The sequence below is a fragment of the Coturnix japonica genome, chromosome 2 (assembly GCF_001577835.2).
Source record: "Coturnix japonica isolate 7356 chromosome 2, Coturnix japonica 2.1, whole genome shotgun sequence".
NCBI lineage: Eukaryota > Metazoa > Chordata > Aves > Galliformes > Phasianidae > Coturnix > Coturnix japonica.
Genome location: NC_029517.1, coordinates 120,751,012 through 120,773,383, shown reverse-complemented (window position 1 = coordinate 120,773,383; position 22,372 = coordinate 120,751,012). Strand labels below are relative to the sequence as shown.

The window sequence follows — 22,372 nt, the reverse complement described above, 5'->3', positions numbered from 1 at the left end:
AGTATGAACTCAGTTTATCAAGAAGGCCTGTGGTAGAAAACCTTTGCTAATAAATGAGAGATATGATATGGTTGGTTAACATTTCACACATGTATATATCATCAAACTTCATACTGATCAGATTATCTTTGTCAACAGAAAGATGGAAGAGTTGATGTATACTTTCTTTTACAGATTAGGCAGTCTATAGTTTATCATTATTTAATTCATAACTTTTTTAGATTATTCTTTACAACAATTCAAAAGTCAATTTCACTAATCAGAGGAAACAAGTATATAAAAATAAATAATTCTATGTTTCTTGCCACAACTGTTCATAAATTAGATTATGTTCTTATGTATAGCTATAGAAAACAAAGAAATACTGATGTGGTTTAGACTTTAGGCTGGTCTTTGATTGTAGATTATACTCACTTCTGAAATAATCTTTGTTCTCCAATTACAGAAACCTCTTCCCAGTCTCAGGGGAGCAAGCCCATTATGATTCACATATGAATTTACCTACATAGCTATTGCACGGCAGGCAGGTGCATCTGTGTGGGTTTCATCCACTTGGAAAGCTGAATAACTACTATATGTGCAGACACAGTACATCAGTCTTGGCACTATGATGGCTAGGTTGCATATTTTCATAATAGCGTAGATGGAGCCAGCCTGTGACATGCTCTTATTACTATCTCTGCTTCCATTCCAAAACTTCATGTAGTGTCTAATGGTCTTCCTCAATTGAAGTTTAACTGGTGTTTTCAGGAGCTACACAGGGATTTCCTGCAGATAAAGATTTTAAATATCAAACACAAGTAGATATTAGTAAAGAGAATCACAGCATTGCAGAGTGGTTACAGTTGATAGGGACCCCTGAAGGTCATCTGGTCCAACCTCATGCCCAAGTACTTGCCCAGGACCATGTCCAGCAGCTTTTGCAGACCTCGAAGGATGGAGACTCCACAGCTTCTTTAGGGAAACTATACCTGTTCTTTGGCACCTGCGTGGTAAAGAATGTTGATATTTAGATGGAATACCTTGTGCTCCAGTTCTTGCCTACTGCATATTGCACTTGTACCAAGCGCCACTGAAAAGTCTACCTTACTCTTCTTTGCATTCTCCCTTCAGGTATTTACACACATTTATATGATGTACCCCAAAGCCTTCTGTTCTCCAGGTTGAGTAGCCTCAGCTCTCATCCTTTCATTAAAGAGGTACTGCAGTCCCTTGAACACCACTAAACTCTCTCCAGTATACTAAATGTCTCTCCTGTCTGTTTCCAGAACTGGACAAAGTACTCCAGGTGCAGCCTTATCAATACTTAGAAAAGAATAACCTCTCATAACCTGCTGGTGATATACTTGCTGCCTAATATAGACAAGAGCACAATGCCATTAGCATTCTTTTAGCAGTAAGAACACTGCAAGGACACACATTCCTGGCTCGTGTTCAACTTGGTATCTACCAGGACTCCTAAGTCCTTTCCTTCAAAGGTGCTTTCCAGCTGGGTAATCCACATCTTGTACTGGTGCCTGGGATTGTTCCTCCCTTGGCACAGGACTCTGTCTTTCTCCTTGCTGAACTTCATGAGATCATTTTACCTCTCCAGCCTGTGCAGGTCCTGGAGTACACAGCTCTCTGTGGAAACAGACATTCTCTCAAGTTTTGTGTAGTCTGCAGATTTACTGAGAGTGCCTTCTACCTCATTGTTCATAACACTAATGAAGAAGTTAAACAGGACTGGATCCAGTACTGACTCCTGGAATACTCCACTCATAACTGGGCTCCAGTTAGATTTTGCAACATTGACCACTGCCCCTGGATCCACCCATTCAGTCAGTTTTTGGTTCATTTTTCTGCCTGTTCATTCATCCTTCAACAGTTTCTCTATGGGAGGAAGTGTCAAAGGCCTTATGAAAGCCTAAGTAGATAATATTCACTGCTCCTCACTCCTCCAACAGGCAGGTTATTTCATTATGGAAGTTTCTCTGTTTGGTATTTTGTGACTTCCCCTCAACGAATCCATGTGGATTCTGACAATTTTCCTCTCCTTCATGTACCTGGAAATGAGTTCCAGTATTAGCTGTTCCATCATCTTCCCAGGGATTGACTGGCCTGTAGTTCCCTGGGTCTTCTTTTCTGCTTTTCCTGAAGATGCAACTTCTATTTACTTTCTTTCAGTCTTTGGGCACTTGTCCCTGTTGCCATGATTGAGCAAAAGTTACAGAGTGTAGTCTCACAGTCACATTTGCTAGTTTCCTCAGCACTAATGGGTATGATCTCCCAACAGAGTGGAGAGACATACAAAGGTTAAGTTTGCTCAAGTATTCCCCAAACTAATCTTCTTCCACCAAGAACACATCTTTTTTGCTCCAGCCCTTCAGTCTGGTTTTTGGGACATGGGGTTCCTGAGGTCTATTAGCATTCGTTATCTTGGTCTTTTCACTATCCTGGGTAACCAAATCTCCCGTTTCCTTCAGCAGAGGGCCCACATTTTCCCTAGTCTTCCTTTTGTTATGAATATACTTGCAGGAATTTTTCTTGTTCCCTTTGCTGTACTTGATCAAAGTCATTTATAACTGGGAAATGAGGTAGGCTAGTACTGTCAAAACTGAACATCTCTACTAGCTAAGTATTCAGTATTTACCTGCTTTGTCATTCTAATAAGGTAACACTTTAGAAGTATGTTTGATGGAGAGATGTCAGATTTAATCCACATTTTCTGAAGTTTACTTGAAGCTTCATTTTTGAGTTAATTCCACATGGTTTTATAATATGTGCTTATATGGTAGAATTACTGATTGCCACTGTCTTCTTATGTACACTTTCAGTTCACTAACGCTGTTCTATTCCTTCATCTGATTTAAACAGATATTCAAAACAGTGCATCAGATGTGACAGGAACATGTTGTAAACACTGGACCATTTCTTGTATTGCATTTGCCTCATGCACAATATCAATATTGCCACAGTACTGTGGTTATTACTTTACTCCATGTATCCTGGATGATTTCTTGCTGTTTGTTTTGCTCTTGTTCTCTTGCTTATGGAAGTATGATATTAGCACAGTTCTAATTTAATTACTGCTGAAACTGATGTGTTTCTATGAAAATAACATATGGCTTTAATGCTATAAGTATAAACACAAAGAGAAGAAAAATGCAATGATTACTTCATTTTTTTCCTTAGTGACAGAATCAGATTCAATATCAAAATCTACCTTTAAAGTTCTCTCAGAACACACTTGTAAAATATATTCTTATACTCCCAGCACATTTACTTTGTGTAAATCATGTTCCTCTCCCTTTTTATTTCATGAAAATATTTTCAGAAGGAAGAAAAAATCAAAATTATGCTATTTATTTAAAAATAATGGCTTTATGAAAGCATGCAGTATAATTAGATGCATTACCTTTAGTGAATGGTAGAGTCCCTCATTGATGTTACTGCTGCAAATATACTGGTTCATAAAGGAAGAGTAAATAAGGAAATAAATAAATAAATAGGGACATTTTACCTTGTTTTCCCTTAAGGGAAAACAACTACAACAACAACAAAAACATACAACCTTTCTTTCTCACAGTTCTTACTTACATTTTTACAGACATGTATGAGAACTTGACAATCTCTTCAGACTGAACAGTGTAACTTGTAGATTGAAAAAAAATCAGGGAAAATTTAGGTTATAAGTCAGTCTGTTATTTCTATTACTGTTGTAAAGAAATGTGAATTCAAGAATGATTAATTTTCATTCCCAACTTACATTTTGAGGTGAGAAATCCATTGAAGACATGGAAGAATACCTTTTGTTTTTCAGTTATGGCAAAAAGAAAATTGACTTTAAAGGAAGGGAGTTTTTTCATTCTGTTTTTGTAAATCTGTGTTGTTCATGTTAGTTCTTTCAATGCATTTGTTAGTTGTATTTTTCCCTGCTCTTTGATACGTTGCATACATCAAATCTACGTGAAAAATATCAGAAAGCCAATGCAATCAGTAGCCACAGCCAACGCAGATCCATAGAAGGAAAGCCCTGTTTAACAAACTTAACATCCATTTATGAAGAAGTTACACGTCTCGTCTATCAGTGGAAATCAGATGAAGAATTTATCTTATTTCAGCAAATGTTTCAATATTGTTTCTCACAATATCCTTCTGGAAAAAAGTCCCACCTGTAGCTGGACAAAAAAACAGAACACATTAGGTGAACAACTAGCAGATGGGTAGTTCTGAAAGGGTTACTGTAAAAAGGGTTACAATAGTCTGGCAACAAATCACTAGCAGGGTTTGACTGGGATCCACTTTAGAGAATGTTCTCATTAATATTTTCGTGAATAACCTGGATACAGGACTTGAAGATATACTAAGTAAATCTGTGGATAACACTAAATTGGACGGAGCTCTAGATTCCCTCCAAGGTAGAGATGAGTTGCAGAGAGATCTTGGAAAACTGAAGGGCTGAGCAATTACCCACTGAATAAAGTGTAATGAGAACCATGGCTGGGTTCTGCGTCTTTGATGGGGCAAAGCCAGATATAAGTCAGTGGTGGTGAAAGGCTCAGGAGCAGCTCTGCAGAAAGGGATTTGTTGGTCTTAATTGATGACAAACTACAGGGCAACCAGCCCCACCTGTGTCCCTGGAAAAGTGATGGAACAATTTGTTCTGGGTACTATTTCCAAGCAACTGGAAGAGAAAGTTATCAGGTGTAGTCAGCATAGATTCATCAAAGGGAAATCGTGCTTGATCAGTCTGGTCACCTTATATGATGTCATCACTGTCTGAGTAGATTGAGAGATACCAGAGGATGTTGTGTACCTTGACTTCAGCAAGGTGATTGACAGTCTCTCATTATATCCTTGCTATGAAGCTTAGAAGAAAATGTTTGTTTGTTGATGATACAAATCTGGGAAGATTGGCTGACACACCAGAAGGCAGTGCTACCATTTGACAAGACTGGGACAGGCTGGAGAATTGGTCAGGGAGAAACCTGATGAGATCTGATGAGAGCAAATGCATTGCTACATTTCTGACATTGCAACTAAAGTGACCTTAACATAGTGAGATTAAAAATGGCTAGTTTATGCAATAATAAATAATATAAACCCTAAACTTGGTAGAAAAATCTGCCGAACAGCTGTCTAAAATTTCAGAATACAACACACAGTGAACTTAAAATTTCAATATTGTTTAAAAGTAGATGGAAGCGATTTAGTGACTGAAGGAACTGGGGCTGTTTAGTCTGGCAAAGAGAAGGCTGAGTGGAGATCTTATTGCTCTCTTCAAAGACTTGAAAGGTGATTGCAGTGAGAGTGAGGCTGGTCTCTTCTCACTGGTGACAGGTGACAGGATGAGGGGAAATGGCCTCAAGTTGTATCAAGGTAGATTTAGGTTGGATGTCAGGAAAAGCTTCTTTACAGAAAGTGTAGTTAAGCACTGGAATAGGCTTCATAGGGAGGTGGTTGAGTCACCATCCCTGGATGAGTTTAAAAAATGTTTGGATGTGTTGAATTTAAAAACAAAAGTTTTTAGAATTCAGACAGAGTAACTGTTACCAAATTTCCTGGAGGAAAAATTCAAAATGTGTGTCACTGGCTTTACTGGGCATCCCGTTGCTAAGGTCTTATGTTGCCATCAGTAGAAGCATGAAATGCAGAAAGGCTTGGATCCATCTTCTGCATCCAGATGCATTTTACAGTGTATTTATTTATAAGCAGCTAAACAAAATAAACCAATTTTAATCTCAGTGGGACTTCCTTAAAACAGAGATAAAAAAGATCTGCTTAAAATAAAGAACATAATTCTTTTTTTTTTGGTTAAAATAGAAGTGATGTCTTACAGGATTTTACAACATCCTGCAATATTCAAATTTGTGATAAAATAAATGAACTGAATTGAGTGCTATGCCTAGTGAATATGGTTTCCTCTCAGAGTCATTCACTGTTCCAACAAAAAGTTGCTTTGTTTTCTATTTCTTGCATATTGAAAGATGCATACAGTTCTTCTAACATCACGTTAATTTTAAAGAAAAAAAAAAACCAAAACAAAAAAACAGATGACCAGTTTATTGATGTACAATGTTTTTTGTTTGTTTTTTGTTTGTTTTATTCAAGTAACTGATTATATGGAATAGCTTTGCACGAGTTTCTCATATTTCCTGTTTATCATGCTATAATTTTAATATCTAGTTAAGCAAGATTCTATGTGGACTCAAACAGCATATCTTGATTATGGTCCTTTAGAAGGAGCTGTAAGCATTTCAGAGATAACTGACAACTAAAACAAGGACAAATAACGTTCCCACTTGGAGAGAGATTGAAACATCTGGGACAGTTTAACAAAGAAATGAGCAACAATACACACAAAGAATGTAAAACAGTTAAAAAACATCAGTTCGGACAATTTTCAGAGTAAATGATCAAGAAGTACAACCAAATTACAACGTTGCAATTTTAAATACTTCACAAGAATCCAGACCATCACTGACTATTGGAATGTCAACTAAGTCAAGATTATGTTCAGAGCTGAAAAAATGTGATCTTTCAGTTTCTGTGTTTTCTGATAGATGACAATCTCAAGACAATAAACCCTACCTTGAAAAGCAGGGTAGTAGAGTGTGACAGTGAATCTGAAGATAGGTGCTATCTATCAAGAAAAAAAAAAAAAAGCAAGACTAATGCAGTTAGGTGCCTGTATGTGTTCAAAATTAATGAACTTGTATTTGTTCAAAATGAAAATACATTATCTGCTTTTGAATCATCATCACAATGAGTAGAAGGTTTAGAAGTCTTAATATACTCTTTATCTCTATTTTTAAGAAGATAATGAAAAGGGTCAAAGCTTTCTGATCACGCTAAGTCTTATGTTTCTTAAGAATTTCTCCCAGTGTTTTGTCTTGACTAATTTTGTTCTTTGTTTCAAACTTTTCTTGATTTGGATCTCTTATTTTCCATGTCTTTATTGCAGCTTTTATTACCATATTTATTTTATCAATAAAAATCAAGGAAATATCAAATTCCTTTGTTCACTCCTCCAATGTAAGCAGTTCTTTAAGCAAAATATAAGGATGTGTCTGTAGCTAGAGTTTAATGATTGTGATTATTTTCTCATAATTTTCTAAATTTTTTTTCATTTTTTTACCTTTTTTTTTTTTTTGATACATAAGTGTGTGCTCAATAGAAGAAGAGGTTTTGTTTTGTTTTGTTTTGTTTTTTTTCCCAGCTTAGAGTTAAAATAAATAAATAAATAAGACACCTTGTCTGAGCAGTTATTCTAACTTACATTTTCTGTATTTTTCAGCACAATGGAATATTGTCATATTACAGTACTGTAAGTGATAATAAATATTTATTCTCTAGAATTACAGAGTAGCTCCTGTGGCAATCCAGGTGTCCCACCAAAGGGTATCTTATATGGTACAAGATTTGATGTTGGTGACAAAATCCGATACAGTTGTGTAACTGGATATATTTTGGATGGCCACCCTCAACTTACTTGCATAGCTAACTCTGTGAATACAGCATCGTGGGACTTCCCTGTTCCTATTTGCAGAGGTAAGAGATATTCTACAGTAATTTTCTTATATATATACATTCTGTTTATTGGTCTGAATTACTTGAAATATCTGTGTTGACTATTAACTTTTAGATTGTGAATGATGAAATAAAAATGTTTGGGTTTTTTTTTTGTTTGTTTGTTTTGTTTCTTGTTTTTTGGTTTTTTTTATCACTTGCAGCTTTATTTGTATATATCTGCGCTAACTCTTCACCAATTATCCTTGTAAAATTATGGGGTTTTGTTTGTTGGTTTGTTTTTCAGGAGATATATGTAATTAAATTTAATTAAATTTCAGAATTACAAAAAGGTAATTATGTTTTATAGGTAAATCTTTTTTTCTGAGACCTTCAGTGAGATCTAACAGTCCATTAGCAAAAGGAACTAAGCTGATAAAATGGAGAAGTCATTACTGCTATGACCAAATATGACAGGGAAAGTATTTTGGGGAAGTGATCTTACAACAAACAAGTCTGTTGAATTTACAGGTTTAACATTACAGAATATAACATTTACATATGTATGAACCATTTGACTCAGTCAAGCAGCCAATAAAAACATACACACTGAAATTAGCACCCCGATAAAATTCTGATTAAAAGAATAAGTTGAGTAGAGCTGACTGTCAAGTACCACCTTAATGCAGTTACATATAAGAAGGGCGTATCATTTGGAAATAACATTCTATTATTACCTATTTTTGGCTTTAATAGGCTTTTCTTTGATCTTGAAGAAGATATAACACTGTTGCTAATACTATTTTTTAGTAAAATCTTTGATAATTCTTCCCTTTGTACATAGTAGTAAAAAATTAGTAATGAGGAAGATATACATTCAAGCAGTAACTCCAAATTATACTTTGGGAAATGATTTGATACATGTTAATTTGGACACAAGCTTACATGCTTAAGAAAGTTTAAGGTTAATAGACTTCACCTTTTACTATTTTTCAACTTATTGATCTGCCAGTTTTGAAAATAATCTACATTAAAATTGCACCCAGAAATCATGAGGATGGGAGACTTGAACCTGATGATTTCACTTGACAGTCTGTCCTTGCAGTCACAATATTACAGTGACTACACAAGAAGTCATGCCTCCTGTTTTAATATGTCAGTCTGTGATATCAGACCTGAATGTTGGTGGTACAGCGATGCAGGTTGATTCCTTCCATCAATAAGCCACTAAGTTTTGCTGCCAAGTGACACATTGCGAGGGAGAGGCAGTCTGATAAGCTGGTGCCTAACATGGAATGTATGAAGGTATGAAGCACAGGTGTGCAGATTAATACCTCCACATGGGGGGAAAAAAAAAAATTAAAAAAAAAAAAAAAATCTATTCACATTATTTGATGCTTGATGAACATTTATGGAGACCAAGCGATGGATGTGAGTACAATGAGTCTGTGGCTGAAGCATTTCAGCAGAGGAAACAGTGACTGTGGCACCTCCAATCATACAGATTTTTACAAGCACAGAATGGAGTCTCTAGATTATTTCTGGTGAAAATGATAGCAAGAGATTGTGACCATGCAGAAAAATATTTTGTAGCTGAGAATTTGCTGAGAACAATCTCATTTTGTTCTCTGTATCTGCTATGTTTTCCATGAAAACAAATATGAGAGATTATTTTCGGAGGGACCTACATAGATATAATTTCAATTGCAAATTTTTCAGGAATTTTGAAAGATTTTATTTTTATTCTAAGGAAACATAAAAACTTGGAATGGTATTCTCCCAATGTTTTCCTGTGATAAAATGTGGTGTTCAAGCAGAAGACTAACACATAATAATAATAATATAATAATAAAATCAAACATTCTTCTTGTTAGTGATTGAAATCTGTAAGTAAAATAGAGGTAATAAATCAGAAAGGATCCAGAAAATGAGTCAGGATGTTATATTACTTTACAAAATTGCCTTTTTCTTTTAGAGATAGAAAGAAATCAGACTTGGTAGAGTGTGTGGAATAGGTGCAATGATTTTCTGCAAAATCTTCTATGGTAAGACATTATTTTTTTCAGAGTAAAGTGTCCTCTAACACTAGACAGCACTGAAGAATCTAAGGAACAAAAGCTCAACAAAAACAAAATAAAATAAAAATAGTAAGGTGCATATTGTAGTAGTGGTGGTTACTAATTGCTGAAACATAGCATATAAATGTGACTTGATTCACAAGTTTTAACACAAGATCAATTGCCTTAAAATCTTAATATGAAAAATTACTGTTAAGGGGTTTTTTTGTTTGCTTGTTTTTTGTTTGTTTTTTGTTTTGTTCTAATTTCAATGTAAATTTTTTTCCAAATACATTCAGTATTTTCTCTGTGACTCTCTTTAATATCACAATAATCTAAGTTCACACTTAGTGCAGAAACCATTCAGATTCCATTCTAGTAGATTTGCCCTATTTCTTTTCCTAATGCAATTATCCAACACAGAATTCTGCAGGAAGACGCTAAAGTTAATTACCAAGTAATGAGCTTCTTTATCTTTTTCTGATTGCCATGGAGACTCTTTTTAATTAAGCATTCATCTTTAAAGAGTTCCTCAGATAGATAATAGAATCATAGGATCATAGAATCCTCAGAATTGGAAGAGACCTTAAAAGGTCAAGTAGAACTCCCCTGCAATTAACAGGGATGCCATAGCTAGATTAGGTTGCTCAGAGCCTGGTCCAGCCTGACATCAAAATTCTCTAGGGACAGGGCATCCAGCACATCACTAGGCAACTTGTTCCAGTGCCTCACCACCCTCACTCAAAAAGACTTTTTCCTTATCTCCAACCTAACTCTACCCTCTTTAAGTCTGAAACCACTTCCCCTTGTCCTATCACCACAGACCCTGCCAAGGAGTCTGTCTCCTTCTTTCCTGTAGTATCCATTTAGTTAAATGTCTTCTTGTTCTCTTAGTCATTACATTTAAAATAGTGATTCCCAAGGCAAATGACTGAAGCTGTATGCATTTACATGAGTAAGAATTAGTGTGTACACATTTACATGAGTAAGAATTAGTGTGTACACATTTACATGTGTAAGAATTAGTTTTTCTCAAGCAAAAAACTGCTATTTGCTAGATGGTGAGAATTCTAAGGTCTATTCCAGACATTCCTAGACTGGTCACAAGTTTCTCTATAATTAGTTGGACTGAGAAAGGCAGAATATTTTAATTCCATGATCTGATTTTTTAATGATAACAGCAGTGAGAAAAACAACAACAGCAACAACAACAACAAAACAAAAAACAAAGAAACAAAAAATCAGTATAGTATTATACTTTCATTATAATTTTGTATTATAAAAAATTTTGATTTTAATTTGTGTTTATATACAAGAAACAAAGTTAACAAAACTTTGGACTTATAGTGTGCTTAGATATCAGTAGAATTAAGCTCATAGAAGTCTTTAAATCATCTGTGTGCAATACCATTATTTGCCTGTTGCCATGCAGAGCACATACATTTGGAGAACAATATTTTTTAGATCATTCTTCTGCATTGTCATCATTTTGAAGGAAAAGGGTGGAAAGATAAAGGAAAAAATTATTAAAATATCTATAATAAATAGTTTGAGCTTTATATACACATTACATACTTTCTCTATATGTACACATACAGAATATTACAAGGGCTGATCAGAAAGTAATACTTTCTATTTTATTATGTTGGTCCAAAATATGAAAGACAGATGTTGGTAGTGTGGCAGCAGAAACTGAATCCTTCAGCAATATTCTGTTACATTTTATTGCCATGCAACAAATGGCAACAGAGGAGCAGTCTGACAAAATGTCATCTGACTTGGATGTACTTATGAAGCAACAGTGTCACTGAATTCCTCTGTGTGGAAAAAAATTGCAACCACTGATATTCATTGATACTTATTTCAAAGAAAAAATCACAAACTCAAGGCAGCTTGTGTTTAAACACACCTGGTTGACAACAAAAAATTGCAAGAGTTGAGGCAAGAATGCAAAGGAAAAGAGCAGATGGAGGTGAACCTGTGCCTGAAGCTGCAGATAAAAACCCTCCTTGCCTTCTCCACCCCACCCCTCCCCAACATGATGAAGAAGGGTTGGAGGTGCTGCCATCTACACCAGGAAGGGAATAGAATGTGAGGATCCATCCCCAAAGAACAGTCATGAGCTACTCAAAAGCCTATGGATGACAATTAGAGATTGAGGAAGAAAAGGGAGACTTGTGATTGGTGTCTGATACAGGTCAGCAGATCAGACAGAGCCTGCTGATGATGCTTTCTACCTGTAGTTACAGGAGGCATCGTGATCACAAGTTATCATTCTGTTGGGGGACTGTTGGGGAACTACCCAGACATCTTCTGGAAAAGTAGCACCATGAGCTGCAGACAATCCAGGAGGCTCCTGGAATGCATTGAGGATAACTTCCTGAGTCAAGTAATTGACCTTCACTGGGGGGATGCAAAGCTGGACCTGTTGCTCAGCAATGGATGCAAAATAGATCGCAACATCAGGGCTGGGCTATAGTGACCATGCTATGCTTGAATTCATGTGCTGGAGGGATATGAGATAGACAAAGGGTAAAATTAGGAAGCTAAATTTTAGGAAAAAGAAAATGCAGCTCTTCAGAGAGTTAGTCAACAAAACACCCCGGGAAACTTCTCACTGGCAAGGGCATGGAGCAGAGATGACAGATCTTTAAGGCTTTCCTCACAGTGCAAGAGCTCTCAGTCCCCAACAAGTCAGGAAAGAAAGGCAAGAGACTGATGTGGCTGAACCAGGACCTGCTGGTCCAACTGAAGTGAAAGAAGAAAATGCACAGGCAGTGGAGATGGGGACAGGTATGATGGGAAGTGCAAAAGGAAGCTTCTAGGCTATTAAGGATGGGGTCAGGAAAGCCAAGGCCCAGCTCAAACTAAACTTGGTTAGAGAGGCCAAGACCAAGAAGAAAGACTTCTACAGGTACCTCAATCAGAAAAGAAAAATCCAGAAAGGTGTGCTCCAGGACACTAGCCACCCTCCAACTTTCTTGGTTTGGGAGGGGAGAAAAGCTCATGCTTCCCTTGAAGTTTACTAGAGTAAGACCATGCTTACTATTTTCTCAGTTTGGGTACTCTTGTCTCTCTCATTCTGTTTCATTTTGTTAGATTTGGTAAAATCCTGTTCATCTTCAGATTGTTTCTGTTGTTTTGTTGTTGCTGTTGTTTGTTTATTTGTTTGTTTTTGTTTGTTCCCTTGTTTTGTTTTGGTTTTTTGTAGACCCATATGCTATCTTTCTACCTCTTAATCTCTCCCCTAGTGTGCATCATGGTCACCTTGGGGCTAAGCTGAAAGATAAGACAGAGGGTAGTTTTCATCTCTCTCTCTTCCTCTCTCTCTCTCTTTTTTTTTTTTTTTTTTTCTTTTTTTTCCCCCTGGGCTTTTTTCTCCTTGTTACAGACTCATATAACTCCATGACAGAGTCCTAATGGAATTGACTGATGTGGTTGCCAAGTCTCTCTCTCTTTTTTTTTTTTTTTTTTTCTTTTTTTTCCCCCTGGGCTTTTTTCTCCTTGTTACAGACTCATATAACTCCATGACAGAGTCCTAATGGAATTGACTGATGTGGTTGCCAAGCCACTTTCAATGATACTCAAAGTTGTGGTAAACAAATGAAGTCCCTTGTGACTGTAAAAAAGGAAACATAAAACCCATTTTTTTAAAAGGGTGAAAAAGATGACCCTAGCAACTACCAACTTGTTTGTCTCATATCTGTGCTGATGAAGATCGTGGAACAGATCCACCATGAAACTATGCAAAGGCACATTAAAGGCAGAGAAGTGGTATTATAGAATTAGTGTGGCTTCATCAAGAGCAAACCCTGGTGACCAACCTGATGGTCTTCTGTGATAGTATCAGATTTGCTACCTATTGAAATTCTGTAGTAATTAACAGGAAAAACAGGAATTTTGATCTAAGTACCAGAAGTTAACATTTCAATACAAGCTATATTTCTTCAACAGCACAGGATAACTCTTACGTTCCACATCTGATTTGGTTTTGGTCAGTGAATGCAGCTTTCCCAAGCTCTGTTTACTCACAAAACTACAGGTTATTTTGGTTTCAAAATAACTTCCTAAGTTCCTGATAACATACAAGAGATCATGTGACTTAATTCTCTGTTACGAACACTTCCCTGTGCTCCTTACTATATGCATTCCCTGCCAACATCTGTGTCTAAGAGCTGGACAAAAAGGACCTTGTATCCAGAGATGTTAAACATGCATATCTCTTCATGCTAATTCTGTCTGTTTTGTGCTACCCTATACATAAATTACACATGGATGAAATTTATTTCAGCCTCATGCGTACCATGCTATGTGCAATGCTACTCGACATTTTGAGTAAAGATGTAATAATGATCAGTTAACCATTAATTTTCTCCCACACATAAATTCCAACACTATGTAATATCTGCCTTATTCCAGCAATATGGTTTACATATATTAGTGATTACATAGCCCTCTTGTCCCTAAATAAATGAATGTATAAACTGCATATTTTTACCTCAGGAGCTGGTAAGCTTGTTAGATTTTGCTGCACTTCAGTCATTTTCTGGCTGGGCTAGAACACAGAACAACCAGTTGAAAAGTTTTCTAAATGTACACAATTATTTTAAAATCTGCCTTCTTGTCATTCAGAGTATTTCTGTCTTTCCTTCTTTTTAAAGATCAGTATTTTTCTTTATTTTTCTATTATTATTTGCATAATTGTCTGTGAGATCTATGGTCTGCATTCTAACTTTGCTGGTAAAGAGCTTTGTCATCGATATTTAGATACATTTTGATCAAGAGCATTAAAGTCATCAGCAAATCTAGAACATTTACAGAATGAGATTATTTCTGGATAGTGTTCAAATATCTCTGTTAGATGAAGGCTTTCAGTTGGTGGGTCAATGATACACATAGAAAAAGATGGAAAATGGGAAGATAAATATTTGATCATTAAAAACAAATTTCTTTGACTTAATAATGCCTGTCATATGGCTTGTAAATTGAGGGAGGACGATGGAATTGTGGAATGAAAATACGTTTTTCTTTTGAGTTGTGTTACTCCCTCCTGAGTTATTTACTCATGGAGTTCTGAAGACAAACTGTTCCTGTAACATTTGTCATAGTTACCTCCAAATATTTCATATTGTTAAACTACCATTTCAGCTTCATATGGAAAGCTAAAGCAAACCTAAGTAGCAAATGAAGATAAATGAGCTGATTAAGTCACAGACACTTCTAGGAGGTAGGTAAACAATAAACATATAATTTTCATGGCCTTTTAACAGTCCTCACAGTGGCTGCAAATCTTGGTGCAATTTGTTTTGTAACACAATAGAAGAAAAAAATCAATTGAGAATACTTAATATGAACGAATATTTGACAATCAAAATATAACCAAGCAAACTGAAGCCTGTTCGGAAACAAGACCATTTTGCAGAGCTTGCTAGCGAGAACATGTATGTGAAAGTCCATGTAAGGGATAAATGCATTGAAAAGAGTATTCTCATTGAGTTTCTATACATGAAGAAGAAAAAATGCCATGTGTAGACTGAACACGGGTGTGTTATATAACCGGGTTCAATCCAACTCAAATGCTTTTAGGACTATATACTTATTTTCATTTCCACTTGGCCATGTAGAATGTTTACTGTACATTTCTCTGAATTTAATTACTTTCTATTATTATTTACTATCCTGAAGTTAATTATAATACAAACTATGTGCAATTTTAGAAGTGCTACAAGTTAACCTAAAACATTATTTCACTCTCTTCTGTAGGGTAGTTGAATTTTATTTTGCATTCCTTTTATTTATTAAATGTATACTGTGTACCTCTCTGACAACGTAACTGAGGTTTTGTGTGAAGAGTAGCTCTTCTTAAGAACATTAAATAAGTTGTTGTTATATGATAAAGAAGTCTCACAGTATTTGATCACCAGTTCCCTGGAAAGTTCCATCCAGCATAAGGACAGTGTTTCCATGAAAATAACAGCCTTCTGAAAGCTTCCAACAAGTCCAGTCTTTCTTAGCTTCTACTCTTTCCATCCCCCACACACCTCATCCTTATTTTAGCTAGTTTGTATTGTGCATGTTTCATTTCAAATGGTGTACTACATTGAATTGTTTCATTTCTTAATTAGAGTACAATTCTTTCCAAGATAAGATACAAAATTCTGCAGACCAAATGTTCCGTTCCTGACCTGCTAGCTTCATTTTAGGTAGATTTACATTAAAGTGATTATTGTGTCTTTTTTCTGAATTAGTTGAGTAATTTGTGAGCTTAGAAGACTTAAGTTTTTTTGTTGTTGTTGTTTTGTTTTTGTTTTGTTTTGTTTTTGTCATTATTACTGGTTTGTTATTTTTTCCTTTTTTTTTTTCTTTTTTTTTTTTTTTTTTTTTTTTTACCTAATAAGTTTATGTATTTTCAAAAATTTCAGATTCGTGGTTCTTGAGATATAAGTTTATTCTGGACAGAGGAAATAGATATTCATTAAACCATTTCAACAGTGTTTCTACACTGCTCAGTATATTTCCAAGATTACATTGATATTTGCATTTGTAAATGCTAAGCCAGGTAAGGAATTAGCATCATAATGAGATAAAAAGATGAGAACCTTTTCTAGAAGAGTTTTAAACATTTGTCAGTGTGGTAAATTAATTCCCTAGTGAGTGGATGTCAAAGTAGTGGTGTCAAAGTTATCATCTCTGCAGTGTTCATTACCCATGGTAGATCCAGCATTTGCAAATAAAGACTTGAAAAGTGAGAAAATTGAGCCAAAGTTATAAGTGATTTTAAGTAGATCTTTTATAAGAATACAAATAAGTAGAAATACGTTGTATGGATTGTTTCTTCATGGCATAATATCTTTCCCACTAAAGGCGGTGGGAATGAATAAAAGCAGAATTAAGCTACATGGAAATGAGAAGATTGAAGGCGAAGAAGGAAATGTGACCAGGAGAACTGCTTTGTTTCTATCATATTTCCTTCTCTTTTTTCCTTGTGGATTTGAAAAACAGAAAACAAGAAATTAAATATGAGTTCACTGCTATGTCATGCCATATCTGAATTTATTTAGTTATCAAAGAATTTTTTGAGTCAAAATAAANAGAAACAGAAAACAAGAAATTAAATATGAGTTCACTGCTATGTCATGCCATATCTGAATTTATTTAGTTATCAAAGAATTTTTTGAGTCAAAATAAATGTTCCTTTTCATGGGTTAAAATGTTTGCATTTAAATATTTCTGCTGCTCTGAACTATACATATGCAATTGAGTAGTTTGATGACAAATGATGAAAAACTGTATTTGCAAAAAGATACTCTTTATCTGGGAAAACATTTTAATGTAAGATTCATTCAGGAAGAAAGTAGTAAATACAGCATCAAATCTTTCTTTGCAATAGAAATGAAACTGTATTATCTTTGCAATAGAAGCATCATACTGTATTAGGGTATTTATGTCCTGCCATGAAGAGGTTTTCCTTATACCAAATCTGAATTTACATTAATTCTTCCCTTTTCACTCCACTCTAATTAAGACAAACTGGCTCAATTTTCTCTGTAACTACCCACTAGCTAGTTGAGTACAGTAAGATTTTCCCTTTAATCTTCCCTTCTTCAACTTGCATAGATGAAATTCTTTCAGGTATTCCTTATACCTCATGTGCACCAGTCCCTAAATCTTCTTGGCATCCCAGTGAATCAGTTCAGTATTCCTATGACTTTTGACTCAACTTATAAATCAGCTGTGGTTCACTTTAAATGTGCTTAGTTCTCATGATTATGAAAACTGAGATACACATGGCTACTATGCGCACACACATATATCAAAAACTAGGATATTCAGTTCTAAGTGATAAATCTATTCTGCAATTACAAAGAAAAAGAGAAGAAAAATTCTGGAAAATATATCTTGAAGTACCAGTCTATGAACAAGGATCAGCATGGAGGAAGGCAAAGGACTGTAGGCAAGAAGATTACATAACATTTAACAGTTTTAGTCTGTTAATGGACAATAAAGAAAAGAAAAAAAATAAAATAAAATCTCACAATAAATAAATAAATAAACACCCATCACACCCCACACAAAAGGTATAGAAAGGATATTATATAAAAATAGTAACAAATGTGTAAATAAGATATTGATAAAAGGACTGAAGAAGAAGGGCTAAGTTGAGGCAAAGGTAAGGAAATAGAGGATTGCAGTGGAATATAAGTATCTACAACTGGAAATAATACTAAAAGCTTCCAGAGTGGTAGATATTTTCTGGGGAAAAAAACAACAACAACAAAAAAACAAAAACAAAACAAAGCAAAAATAAACAAAAACAAAACAAAAAAACAAACAAACAAGAAAACCCACAACAATAACCAACTTCTTGGATAGGAACTGTATGTCTAAATAATATTTTTCTCTTCTTTTCCCTGTCAACATATGATTGTATCATTGTATTGAGAGGTCACTGCTTTTCATTTACTACAAGCACTGTGCTGTGTTTTTACAAAAAAAAAAAAAAAAAGGACCATTTGACAGTGGCACATAAATATCATGATTCTATTGTATTTTGATATTTAATTTTCAACATATTACAAATAAATAGTGATGGATTATCGTGTATGTTAACAAGATACTTTAAGATTGGATTTTAATTACTTTTATCAGGATAGCACTTTGGCAGCAAAGTATTCAACTTCTTGGAAAAAGTCACCAACTGAATAGAAATTAGGATACTTCACAAAGATTTAAAAAATAGAATACTATACCTTTTTGTGTTTTGAAATGTATTATTTCAATTGAACTACTTCATGCATACAATTTAAACTAAAAATAATATGAGCTGGAAGTACAAAACTGAATCTCTATGGGTGAGGGTCAAGGGAAAAGCTGGTAAGGCAGACATCCTGTGTCTGTTCTAGACCAATCAAACAGAATGAAGAGACAGATTAGGTGTTCTATGAGCAACTGGCAGAAGTTGTGTGATCATCAACCCTTGTCTTCATGGGGAACTTCAACTCCCTGATATATGCTAGGAATACAAGAAGCAGTCGAGGAGGTTTCTAGAGTGTATGGAAGATAACTTCCTTCTGCAGCTGATCAGACAGCCTACCAAGTCTCTCTAGACCTACTGTTCACAGAGGAGGTCTGATGGGAGATTTGGAGGCTGGGAGCTGTCTTGGATAGAGTAACTATGAAATGGAAGAGTTCTTAAGTCTTGGAACCAGGAGAGGGGACAGCAAAACTGCTACCTTGAACTTCTGGAGAGTAGAATTTGAACTGTTCAGGAGGCTAGTAGGGATTGGCATATTCCCTTGGCATAGAGACTTGGAGGGTTAAAGGGGTCCAGGAAGCCTGGTTGCTTCTCAAGAAGGAAGGCACACCCTGAGCTTCAAGATGATCTGGAGGGGAAGAAGATCAGTGTGGATGAACAGTGAGATTTTCCTGCGGCTCCAGGAGAAAAAGAGAATCTACCTCCTGTGGAAGAAGAGATAAGGAACTCTGAGAGAGTACAAAGAGGTTGTTAGAATGTACAGGGAGAAAATTAGAAAGGCAAAAGCCCAGCTTGAACTCAATTTGTCCTCTGGGTAAAATGTACAAGAAAATCTTATAAGAATATGTTAACAGTAAGAAGAGGACCAAGGAGAATCTCCATTCTTTGCTGGATGTGTCTGGGAACATGACCACTGAGGATTAGGAAAAGGCTGAGGTTCTCAGTGCCTTCTTTACATCTGTCAGATGAGTTATCCTCAGGGTACTCTACTCTGACCTGGAAGTCTTGAATGGGAATCAGAATAAGCCTCCTGCAATTCAGGAGAAAACAGAAACCTACTAGTCCACCTGGACTGCCATCCTAGAGCTCTGAGGGAAGTGGCAGAGTTGATAGCCAAGCCACTTTCCATCGTCTATCAGTGTTCCTGGGCAACTGGAGAGGTCCCAGAGGACTGGAGACTTGCCAGGATGAGTCTATCTACAAGAAGGGCTATAAGGAGGATTCAGGGAACTACAGGCCTGCCAGCCTGACCTCTGTGCCCAAGAAGATTATGGGGCAGATTGTCTTGAGGGAGATCGCACAACATGTGCAGGACAACTGGGGAATCAGGCCTAGCCAGCATGGGTTCCTAAATGGCAGGTCCTGCTTGACCAACCTGATCTCCTTCTATGACCTCGTGACCTGCCTGGTGGAAGAGGTGAAGTCTGTTGATGTGGTCTACCTAGACTTCAGCAAAGCCTTCAACGCTGTCTCTCACAGAATTCTCATGGAGAAGTTGTCAGACCATTGCTTGGACAGATACCTTCTTTGCTAGATAAGGATCTGGCTGGTGGGCTGTGCCCTGAGGGTGGTGGTGAATGGAGTTAAATCCAGCTGGTGACTGATCATAAGTAGTGACCAGCAGGGGTCTGTCCTGGGGCCTGTCCTCTTTGATATTTTTATTGATAACCTGAATGAAGGTATAGAGTGTACCCTCAGAAAGTTTGCATATGACACCAAATTGCCCAGAAGTGTCTATCTGCCTGGTGGTAGCAAGGCTGTATAAAGGGATCTAGACAGGCTGGATTGCTGGGCTGAAGCCAAAGGGTTCAACAAGACCAAGTGCTGGGTCCTGCACTTTGGTCACAACAGCCCCAGGCAGTGCTACAGGCTTGGGGCAGAGTGCTAGAAGACAATGCAGACAAGATGGACCAGGGAGTATATCATGGTTTTGTAACTTTTCTATTGGTTCTCCACATCATGGCATCATGTGGAGCACAGAGAAGAACTACATGTCCCAGAGAGGAAGATACGACATGGAAGTCATGGGATTCGGCTTGCTCGCTCTCTCTCTCGCTTGAGTGAGCAAAGAGATTACAAATGTGCTACAAAAATCACATTTTCTGCTAGGTATGTTGCTAAGTAAGGATATACCCTACTGTTAAACTGTTTTGCAAGTCTTAGGATATGGAACTGACTATTTTAGAAAGAATTTTTGACAAATGTTTTCATTTGTCTTCAGAGCAATTTTTTAAAAATAAGAAATTAATTCAGGCAATACTTGTTTTGTTTGTTATTTTGTTTGTTTTTCATTGTTGTTCTTTCTTACCTATAAAGTATCATGGAAGTGATAGGTCAACTTATTTTAGTAAGAGCAAGGTTATGAAATTCAGCGCATCTCCCAAAGCTAAAAACATGCATGTTTGATTAGGCCTTCATACAGCTCAGAAAAATTTCCTGGGGTGAAATTCCCCACATAGTTTCTATGGGTAACCCAGAAAGAAATAAGACTGTAATTAAACCTTCTAACACAATTTTCAGTGTCATGAAATCAATCAAGGGCTTGGTCCCACCTTAAGGATCTGATTGTAGGTTAGATTTCAAAAATAAAAACCATACTGAAGCAATTATTTAGCTCTTAACACATTTGTCCCATGATTCCTAAATGTGTTAGGACAGATAAATCAAAGTATAGGAAAATAAGACATATTTTACCATCTTTTAAGAATCTTCAACTCATTCTAGCAAAAAGCATACAGATATGATCATAATTGTACTAGATTCCCCCTATATGTCTTGACTTTCTGTAGGAAAATCATATTAAATTTAAGGGGAGAATTTATATTTCATTATTATCTTCTCTGGCTTGAAAAGTAATATAAAGTGATTGTTGCCAACTTATGTAAAGGCAGGATCTAGACCCAAGATAATATTTTGTAAAGGCATGTGTCTTTCTTTGTCTAAATACACATTTTTCCCTTTGCATATCTCTCAGGTATATGCTGTTGATACTTTGAAATATGCTCACTTTTTGAGAGAAGTCATGTAAGGATATTTTGTAAGATTTCTTCTTGTAATGCTTACGATGTTCTTGTCAGAAAATTTCTTCAATTTTAAATGTGCTCATCATACAGTTTTTTGAATACTCTGATTTTATATTTTATGTTCTTTGGGAAACAGGATTATTTTCTAACACATATAGCAGGTACCTGCCAACTTACTTCTAAATCAGGTTTTTGGGTTTTTGTTGTTGTTTTGTTGTTGTTGCTGTTTTTAAGGTAACTACAAATTCTGAAAAATCCTAATTAAGTATTCTGAATTGAAAAACATAATATCAGGAACATGGTGCATTGTAACAAAATAGACTTTAGTGTTTTTTATGATACAGATCAGGAGAAATGTAGAAACCCCTTATGTTACTGAAATTTCAATTTTGATTCTGTGTTACTATTTAATTACAATACATTACAACATTCACAAAATATGTATACTTTGTTATGCTTGCTCAAAAAATTTCCCCCCCAATTTAACCAACTAGATAATATTGAATAAACTGAATTTGGAAGTTGAAATGCCAATGAACTTACTGAGATATATGCTTCTATTTGGAAGTATAGCTTTTGAGGTAGTAGAAATAAATTTTAGCTGGAGATGAAGCAATAAAACATTTTGAAGTGTTTTGAAGTAAGAAATTCAAGGAAGGAGGTAGGGCAACATTCAAATTTCAGAAATTGTGAAGGGAAGTTCCACTTCTTGATTCTTGTTATAAAAAGCTTTTTTTTTTTTTTTTTTTTTTTTTTACTCAGCGTGGTCCTCTTAGTTTATGCCCCTTGTCTTGTGTTCTCCATGCAGCACTACAAAGAGCTCACCTCTGTCACCTCCCTGGGACCTGCTGTTAGGGCCCCTGAAACTGGAGTGGACCAGCCCCATTCCCTCAAACTCACCATTACTCATCCCAACAACAGAGGTGCCTTTTCACTGAATTCACTCCGGTTTACCAATGTCTTTTATTAGTAGTACTATTTTTTAGTTATTTATTTTGGGTGGCCGGGGAGGAAATTTGTATGCAACACTCCAGATATCAGCAGAA

The 22,372-nt window shown here is 35.9% G+C and overlaps 1 protein-coding gene across 6 annotated transcripts in view; it reads left to right on the top strand.

Moving 5' to 3' along the window:
• CSMD3 (CUB and Sushi multiple domains 3) overlaps nt 1-22,372 on the top strand; it is a 467,721-nt gene that overhangs the window by 100,364 nt on the left and 344,985 nt on the right. For all 6 annotated transcript variants that reach the window (XM_032442883.1, XM_032442886.1, XM_015856173.2 and 3 more), the window contains exon 4: nt 7,339-7,533. In XM_032442883.1, coding sequence (XP_032298774.1) covers nt 7,339-7,533 — 195 coding nt within the window. The remainder of the gene's footprint in view (nt 1-7,338; nt 7,534-22,372) is intronic.